Genomic DNA, 8,807 nt, shown 5'->3' with positions numbered 1-8,807 from the left:
TTACCGTTTACGAACATTGGTCAACAACAAGCATGTAAATATAGCAACACCAGAAATATGAATTGATCCAATGGTGTTTAACCATTATTTGAATCAGTAGCAGTGATCTTCAGTTTGTGATGCTGCTATCCATTTGGGTTCCAGGAGGACTCAGAAGATGACAGTAGACACTTGTGGTGGTACTTATTTATTCAAACATTCATGTGTATTATTTTACATTATGATGGTGAAACAAAATAAAAAGCAACATAAACATTCAACTGACAAAAAGAAAACTTCAACAAAAAAAAAAAAAAAAAAAAAAAAAAAGGGTCTCTGACGCATGGTCATGGCTACTGATAACTGAGCTCTCTGCTGTCAATCACATAAAAACTACTACAGAAATGTCTCTATTCAAATCACGCAGACCTGTAGTAAACTGTATCATATATCATCATAGATACACCTGTTCACCAACCATGTAACAACTTTAACAGCTGTTCTAATCTGTGGGGAAACGATGCTTCTTCCAACATTTCCTCTGGATAAAAAACAGAAACTGTTTCTTCCTCTATCCATCCAGCAACTTGAGGATGCTTTCCCTCTCCTTCAGTGCTTTCCAAGCCTGGTCCTTCTCCTTCTTGGTTGGAGTGCGTTTCTTCTGCCTGGCTGCCATGATTCTTCGAAATCCCTCCATGACTTCATTGTCAGACACCCTGACTCTCTGCCTCAGCTCCTGCTTGCGCATCTCCTCCTTCGCCAACCTGTGAGGCAGCAGCAAATACAAAGTAAATGTCAACAGCTGATTGTGGGTCAGACCTTATTCTATGTACAGTTTACTTGATGGTAAATATATCCACTGCTGGCCCGTGTCCTCACCGCAGCAGCTCCTGCTTACGGGCTCTATTGTGAGCACTCAGGGCTTTGAGCTCTGCTTGTCTTTTCTGCAGCTCTGCCAGGACCTCGTCCTCAGAGTCTCCTCCAGGTCCAGGTCGCTCCTCGGAGTCCAGCAGCCCCTGAGCCACCAGCTCCTCTTTGATCCGAGCCTCCAGAGACCGTGTGTGAGGAACACTGGAGCGGGGGAGAAAGACAGAAGATGTGTCATATGTAGCATATAAAGTAAAAAGTTCAGTCTGGCAACTCAATACCTACAATAAACATTTGTGCCAAGTCATTTTTGGAGTACTGCTAAGCACACACACGACATGAATAAACGAAACTCCCAACCAATATACAGTACTGTGGCCAGGCAGCCTCAGCGTGGTGAGGTGTGCGGGGAAAACACAACTTCTAAATACGTTAGCATCCAAACCAACATGTACCACATCCATTCAAGGAAAGTGAGTAAATGTCAAATATTATAATTTTAGATTTCACATTAATTTCATCCCTCCAAATGTACATGCATGCCTGTATGTATTGAAATAATATCACATACATGCACACACGTGTACTTACATATGCTGTACATATGCATACACATAACTATACATTACAAACACGGGCTTGCAGCAATTACAGCTGGGTGTTGTGAATGACAATGGCCTGGGTCAGCAGTCTGACGTTGGAGTGAGTGTGAGAATGTAACTTGTGTATTAAAATGGCGGCCAACATGCTACATTATCCAAAGTGGAGAACTCAACATGGTGCCTCCGATATCTTGTACATTCACTGCACAAATACCTAAAAGCTTTTCCTTGGCTTCGAGGAGAGGTCCCAGCACAATCATTAGCATCCTTCCCTGATATGTCAGGTATAGGAGAATCCTCCATGGGGGATATAATGTTCTCCTGGAAGAAACCAGAAACAAATCTCAGCAAATATAGTCATGTTTGAGTGTTTACACTATATTTAAACATGAAAATATCAGGTGCCATATCTCACTCGTCAGTAATTTCTGCATTTTCTAAAGCCACTATGCAGTATTGGAACTTTTATCAGTGTACATGCTTGTTCACAAAATACTAAGTCTTCAACATACTGACCTCTACAAGGGCCTGGAGCAGACGCTGCGTGAGAGGACCAAAGGGACATCCGTCCTCTGGAGATTCATGTTGGGACTCTGACTTTTTCAACAGGGAGTCCACATCTAGAGCAGTTGAACATGGAGATGAGTACTAAGGTGGATACATGCTTGTGTAGTAACTACAGCCTGGCATGGTAATAACATGTGCAGACTAGCCCATGTGCAGTCATTTAAGGAGCAGGTCTGCAGTCTTCCCTCACCTTTTGCATCCAGCTCTGACAGCGGGCCCCCCATAAGGCTCTTTTTCTTGTCATTGGCTCGTGCTCCTTCCCTCTGCTCCTCCAGCAGATCCTCCTGAGCCCACCGCTGAGAGTAGTGTTTCCCCAGTGCTGGGATCTACAGTTAACACAGGCAGTGCCAAAGCGTGTACTGTGATACATTTCACATATCACAATAAAAACACACAGAATTTTGGCCAAGCTTTGACTGAATTTAGGTATAACAATAATAACAACAACAACAAAGCTTTTTATTTCATACTTTGAAATATTCAGCTTCATCCTCCGGGGGTTTCAGAAGCTCTTCTAGCAACCGTATCTCTTCATTTGTGATATCAGCACAATATGGCTCGACAGATGCCCAAAATCTGAAAAAACAAACAAACATTTTAAATACAAAAAAGATACTTAGCCAAAACAAAACACATTCATATTACCTTCATTCTTACCACAGCACACTTGTGAGAGACTAGGGTCACCAATAAATCGAATAAAGTCTGATTTGACTTGAGGGGCGAAGAGGAAAAACACTGAGGCTAAGCAAATACAGTATAATAGAACTGAGATAAATTATGAAGAGCTGTAGTTTTTCACGATATAAAGAAAAATTTGAATTGAGTTGTTGTTGCTGACCTGTTGGGAGCATCGTTTTTAGGAGTGCGGGGAATGTCTTGTGGCTCGTCTGTGAATTCATACTCTTGGACTTTAGGCTGCAGATTTTTGGATTTGGGTCTGCCAGGACCTGGGCCCGGCCCGTGACCACCTTTGCCGTCCAACTTCTGCTTCTTTGGCTTGTGGCGAGAGGAGGCAGCAGGGTCTGGGTCTTTCCCCAGCTTCAGAAAGCGCTTATCTCCCTTCTTGTCCTGCCAGTCTGTGAGGATCTGAGACGCAGCACGGAGAGGGGAAACCAACAATGGAGGCGATGTAAACGGTGACATTGTTGGAATATGTGTTTGGGATTCAGAGACAACTGACTTGGGATGAAACCCCAACAAGTTAAACCTAACTTTCTCCTACCTGTCTCTGCTCCTCCAGGGCTCGAAGGCGGCGGCTGGCCGAGGACAGCAGCGTCTCCAGCTCCAGCTGCAGGGTGTCCAGCTCCTCAATGCCAATTCCATCGTCCTCTGACCGGCCGAGCACAGCAGTGTAGCGTGGGCACACCTTCACGTGCTCGACGGGCTTGAAGTCGTAGTATTTCAGTGGGGGGCAGTCCTTCAATTCGCTCATGGTGCTGTGTGGCGGAGGCCTGGTGTCTGGACAAACTGATACAAGGACAGTGGACAGATGGACAATGTGGATAATAAGAGAGACGTACACATAGCGGTGTCCAGCTGTTGTTCTTAGTCTTTCCTGTTTGCCTGTGTCTCTCTATCGCATCCACGCATTAAACGCACACTCAAGCACGCACGCACTCAAAAACAAGTATACGCAGGTCCGCATCACCGACGCAAGCTCGCTGGGCCCAAACCGCACAAACTGCTCTTACATTTCAACAGTGTTCACTGTGATTTCACGATTTTGCACACAAACGCGTTACATTAACGAGTTTTAAAATTGCAAGAGTTGAATGGCACACACCTGAAGCACAGATATAGATGTTTCAATGATTAAAAGCAACGATATTTACCATCAGTGAATGGCGTCCATGATGGGAGAAAACATTGTGATTTGAGGGGTGTGTGAGATGCATTTAAATGAAGTTATAGCCCATTTTTGACTAAATAAATTTTTTAAGAACTAAATTTAGAAAATACATAACGTTACAAAAATCGAAAGAGCGTTTTCAAATGTTATTATCTATCGAAATGAACTCGAGGAGTTAAAATACATTAACCTAATCCAAAATGGTATCACCGGAACAAACCATCTTGTGTCACGGTGCTCACAAAAATAGATGCCCGCTAACCCCGTAATACAACAAGTTACCTAAGTCATATATACATGTTGTGATGTTATTATTGTACATATGTAATTGAGAAACCGGTTTTAAAAAGTGAAGTGACTCCTGAAAAAACGGAGGCTGAACACGTCTCCTGTTCCCCGAGAGGAATGGACGCACCGAAGGGTGTGCTCGTTTTGTAGAAAACGCACTCCACCTGGGCGGTGTAATGCGCGCAAAGGGGACCGCTTCTGATGCGTGGAGAGATCCGCTTCTTCAAACGAAGAGCGAAGTAAAAACTAGCGCACCCTGTCTGTACTCGACGATGTAGGATTTACGGAAGAGGAGTCCCAGGCGTGGCAGAGGAACTTCCGTCTTGTAAAACTCAAAAATGGTAAGTCTCCTGCACTCAATATGTCTTTATTTTTAATTAATTAGCCGTTTACCTCCGCTGATTTTGGCTTTAGTCGAAGCGACATTAGCTAGCTAGCTCCGTGTTTCTCATAGACGGGGTTTGTGGTCGGCTGCAGTGAAATGAGAGGACGGGCATCCTTGATAACGTGACGGTTTGCAGAAACTAAAGTGATAGAGCTGAGCTGTCTTTTCCTCTCGGCCTTTTTCCCCCCTTCTTCTATGACAGGTAGAGCTGTCATTTAGACGGTGGATATATGTGGCACCGGCAGAATGATGTAACGTTAGATGGACGTAAATAATTTGGATGTGCTGAAATCTCGGTCACAAGAAAGTGACTCATCCACGAACGTTAATGCAAGCAAAATGATTTTAAGGACCCTCACATCTATATAAGGTTGCAGATTATTTACATCTAGTTTATACTGATCGTGTTTTTCTTTCTAAACTGGCTGTTAATGGTCCTATGTTCAAAATGTAAAGGTGACAAACAGTAAGTTAAGTGGGTTGTAACTGAGCAGCAGCCACTGCATCCCTGCACACAGCTCATTTTGGTTCCTGCTCAAACCTGACCTCATAAGCTGATCCTGCTGGTTTGAGTCGACGTCACTGGACTGGGAGGTTCAGTTTGCCCATGTACCCTGATCTAAATAACAAAAGAATCATCTAACAAGATCTTCTCTGCAGTGGGACCCACCCAGACACTGATCTCACTCAATTTCTCCCCAGACAGCGACTTTGCGCCCCTACTTAAACGCTGTGAGGGCCACCTTGCAGGCGGCGCTGTGTCTGGAGAACTTCTCCTCTCAGGTGGTGGAGCGTCACAACAAGCCAGAGGTGGAAGTTAGGTATGTTTTAAAGGCGTGTTTGGAGTCCCCCCCCCTTTGCTTCCTCTGGTTGCCCCCTTCCTGCTTTGCTTCCTCCTGTTTCTCCTGCCCTGAAGCTGTTTGCACATCTACAGCTGTCACACAAGTGTGGACTTGTGCAAACTTGCTTAAGAAAATCTAAGAGGGGAAAAATGGCAAAAAGCATGGGCAAGGCTTTAAAATTAGCCTGCGGGGACTTGCCGGGGCCTGTTTGGAGGTGTTTTCCCCCAATACAGAGTAAAGATGAAGAGTTTTTCAACAAGTCACTAAACTTCAATTGTATGTAGATCCATGCAGGGTCTCACAGACAGTAATGACTTTGAGTGTCTAGAAAACACAGTAGTGTTAATCTCAGCAGGCCTGTTTTTACCTGTAATGGATGGATTGTGCTGTGGTTACAGGAGCAGCAAGGAGCTGCTACTTCAGCCTGTGGTGATCAGCCGTAATGATAAGGAGAAGGTTCTCATTGAGGGATCCATCAACTCTGTCAGAGTCAGCATTGCTGTCAAACAGGTGATTAGAAGCAGCAGGATTTTGACTCCCGTTTGGTTATGAGCTATTCACATTTCCTAATTTTCTTCCACAGTCTTATATGCATTAAAAAAACAACAACTTCTGTGTCACTGTAGGCTGATGAGATTGAGAAGATCCTCTGCCACAAGTTCATGCGCTTCATGATGATGAGAGCAGAGAACTTCTTCATCCTGAGGAGGAAACCAGTAGAGGTAAGAGACACAGCGGTAATCTGGGTTATACATAATGGAATAAAGAGGAATCAATATACAGTGACAGTACAACAGGAAGAATGGAAAAAAAAAAGAGGAACAGTGTGAAATGGCAAACGTCAAAGGGCTCTCTCTGTTCTAGAAACTGTAGACAGATATTTACAACAGACATTCCCATGATTGCATTTGATCTTGGACTCTTTTTATTTTCCTCTCTTGCCCTGTGATTTCAGGGATATGATATTAGCTTCTTGATTACCAACTTCCACACGGAGCAGATGTACAAACACAAGCTGGTGGACTTTGTCATCCACTTCATGGAGGAGATTGACAAGGAGATCAGCGAGATGAAGCTGTCCGTTAATGCCAGGGCCCGTATCGTTGCAGAGGAATTCCTCAAGAACGTAAGAAACTGGCTTAAAAAAAAATCTGCATATTTATATATATATATATATTTTTTCTGCATATGACAGTCAGACTCATAGCTGGAATTGTGTACAAATGCTCTTTATTGTAAAAGACACAAATATTTGCATGGAAAATAATTGCATAATTCTCCTCTCCACAGTTCTGATGACAATGTTGTCCGTGCCCCCGCACAAGCGGGGAAAACGCTGCAAGGACCAATCAGCACAAGAGAGGAAAACTAAACAGCCAATCAGTGAGGAGATGAGAGGAACATGACCAATCTGGCGATGACATCCTTTGCGCCCGTCTTGAGTATTTCCCTGTAGTCATGAATATCAATGACTGTATATAATGAAATATTTACCAGTTTCATTTTCAGCCACTGAACAAATCCCCAAACAAAGGCGGGTCCTTAAAGTATTAATCAAGTTGATAGCCATGAATACAGGGGCATTGAGGACGTGTCGTTGCAAATGAAACGGACAGGGTTTTGTATTTTCTGTATGTGAGTGTGTGTGTCACGGTTGTTTTTTATAAAAATTTGTCTCCAAAAATTTTCTCTGTTCAGGAAAACCCGTGTTAGAGGAAAGTAGTCTGTGTGGCGTTTAATCACGGCACACGGAGCAAAAGCTGTCTGTAAACAAGCCACACAAACCTATGTATGAAAATAATGACAGACAATAAAACCGTTGTTTATACCTTTTGTGGTATTTCAAATGCTGTCAATCTTTTTGTGTCATTTATGGAGGGCATGCGTGCTACTGCTGTACCTATAAATGGATTTGTTCTGCTTCTGAGGAAGTTGGTTTTAGTCTTTGGCCACATTATGCACAGCTACGGTGCTATTTCAGCTGGGAGGAAGGGGAAGTAATATCTTCATGCTTTAGGCAGTGTGAACCATTTTTGTTGCACAGTATTTGTTCACTTTTACATGTTAATCCCAATGGTTTAACTACAGGTTACAGCCCACAGAGAAGAAAGTGGCACTTTTTTAAATTCATCTGTATTTCCTCAGGAGTATTTGTTGGACAAGCAACACCTCCCGGTAGTCACACACACACACACACACACCTGCTATACAAGGCTTGTACTGCTGGAGGCGAAGTGCACTGACTTAATATTGGTTGAAGGGTTTTTTATTGAACTCCTATGACTAATCAGCCACTTTGGGAATTCAGAAGAGGAACTTAATAAAGTTATCTCCTGGACACTCCCTGTTTGTGATCACATATTTTTACCATGCCCTTCCAGTTCCCCTGTTTGATCACGCAGCCTCCACGTCCTCCACCGGTCCCTCATTTCAGGGAACCCACAGGGGACAGACAGACGAAAGAGTCTGTTTCTGTGGACTCCATCCAAACTTCCATCAGCCGGCACCTTCTGATTTGACCAGTCCTCCATTTGTTTTCTCCTAAAAATCACCAGTTCTAGCTTTTAGACAGCTGGTGAGACTTAACAAGATTGCTAAATCAACAGAAAACATGATGGCCATTTATTCACTATTTTGTGGCATTTTATAAATGAATCACTTTGTTGAGAAAGTACTGGCAGATGAATCGAAAATGAAAATAATCATTAGTGCAGTCCTAATAATGACACCATCACACAAGGTAGGGTCTTTAGCTAGCGATCACATGACAGGTTGGTTTATAAAAATAACTTCTTTATTATACTGGAGTTGGGATGTACATTTTGAAGTTATGACCCATATAAACACCAACAGGTTTGAGCCAATGTTGCATTTCCAACACCCCGTATTGCGTAGATGTGTTCTACACAAAAAGGTATTATGGGCACGTTTTAATTTCAAGTATTTTGATCACAGAAAAGATAATACTGACCCAGTCCATATATTTAATCATCACAGTCAAATGATTGCACAATACAGTAACATGTCAAGCGTGTAGCAGAAAGTCACATGATCATTTGATGAAACCACCATGATGATGGGTGTTAATTCTACTGCTGCACAACATCAATACACTGTAACTATACTGAATATAGTAACAAATGGACAGGAATCTGATGTGAGCCAAGTGTTTACATCCCCTCTGTGCACAGAGGTGCCACACTGTGTAGCTTTCAAATATGAACACTGAGGCCCAAACACATCACGGGTTCAGGTCGAGCTCCTTCCAACCCCTTAAAAAGGACAGACGCAAGTGTTACAGAAAGGTGTGTGTGTGTGTGTGTGTGTGTGTGTGTGTGTGTGTGTGTGTGTGTGTGTGTGTGTGTGTGTGTGTGTGTGTGTGTGTGTGTGTGTGTGTGTGTGTGTGTGTGTGTGGGGTGGAGGGG

General features: G+C 43.2%; 2 protein-coding genes across 3 annotated transcripts; one reads left to right on the top strand and one right to left on the bottom strand.

Annotated features, from left to right (window-relative positions):
• Nucleotides 1-310: 310 nt before the first annotated feature.
• LOC123956328 (transcriptional adapter 3) lies at nucleotides 311-4,231 on the bottom strand. Of its 2 annotated transcripts, none has more exons than XM_046028440.1 (9): nucleotides 3,851-4,231; nucleotides 3,241-3,485; nucleotides 2,857-3,104; nucleotides 2,486-2,591; nucleotides 2,206-2,341; nucleotides 1,965-2,068; nucleotides 1,663-1,769; nucleotides 859-1,050; nucleotides 311-743 (listed from the first exon to the last, which is right to left on the bottom strand). In XM_046028440.1, exons 2-9 carry the CDS (start codon nucleotides 3,448-3,450, stop codon nucleotides 551-553), a joined length of 1,296 nt encoding a protein of 431 aa, XP_045884396.1. In that variant the 5' UTR covers nucleotides 3,451-3,485; nucleotides 3,851-4,231; the 3' UTR covers nucleotides 311-550. The 2 variants fall into 2 exon arrangements, with proteins under 2 accessions (XP_045884396.1, XP_045884398.1); XM_046028442.1 differs by lacking the exon at nucleotides 3,851-4,231 and adding an exon at nucleotides 3,802-3,818.
• Nucleotides 4,232-4,342: 111 nt separating this feature from the next.
• Nucleotides 4,343-7,229, top strand: LOC123956329 (actin-related protein 2/3 complex subunit 4). Its single transcript, XM_046028443.1, has 6 exons — nucleotides 4,343-4,496; nucleotides 5,243-5,361; nucleotides 5,781-5,892; nucleotides 6,009-6,104; nucleotides 6,338-6,508; nucleotides 6,673-7,229. Exons 1-6 carry the CDS (start codon nucleotides 4,494-4,496, stop codon nucleotides 6,676-6,678), a joined length of 507 nt encoding a protein of 168 aa, XP_045884399.1. The 5' UTR covers nucleotides 4,343-4,493; the 3' UTR covers nucleotides 6,679-7,229.
• The last annotated feature ends 1,578 nt before the right edge of the window (nucleotides 7,230-8,807 follow it).

Source organism: Micropterus dolomieu, linkage group LG18 (genome assembly GCF_021292245.1).
Source record: "Micropterus dolomieu isolate WLL.071019.BEF.003 ecotype Adirondacks linkage group LG18, ASM2129224v1, whole genome shotgun sequence".
NCBI classification, from domain to species: Eukaryota; Metazoa; Chordata; class Actinopteri; order Centrarchiformes; family Centrarchidae; genus Micropterus; species Micropterus dolomieu.
The sequence above is the reverse complement of the archived record's forward strand: the minus strand, read 5'-3'. Positions and strand labels throughout refer to the sequence as shown.

What these genes read in the sequence shown, in the direction of transcription:
- LOC123956328 (XM_046028440.1), bottom strand. Translation starts at nt 3,450, where the DNA reads ATGAGCGAATTGAAGGACTGCCCCCCACTGAAATACTACGACTTCAAG. An exon ending in CCCTGGAGGAGCAGAGACAG is followed by an intron (nt 3,105 to 3,240) that starts GTAGGAGAAAGT and finishes GCTGCGTCTCAG; the next exon opens with ATCCTCACAGACTGGCAGGA. An exon ending in ATGAAGCTGAATATTTCAAA is followed by an intron (nt 2,342 to 2,485) that starts GTATGAAATAAA and finishes TGTTAACTGTAG; the next exon opens with ATCCCAGCACTGGGGAAACA.
- LOC123956329 (XM_046028443.1), top strand. An exon ending in AAGCCAGAGGTGGAAGTTAG is followed by an intron (nt 5,362 to 5,780) that starts GTATGTTTTAAA and finishes CTGTGGTTACAG; the next exon opens with GAGCAGCAAGGAGCTGCTAC. An exon ending in TCAGCATTGCTGTCAAACAG is followed by an intron (nt 5,893 to 6,008) that starts GTGATTAGAAGC and finishes GTGTCACTGTAG; the next exon opens with GCTGATGAGATTGAGAAGAT.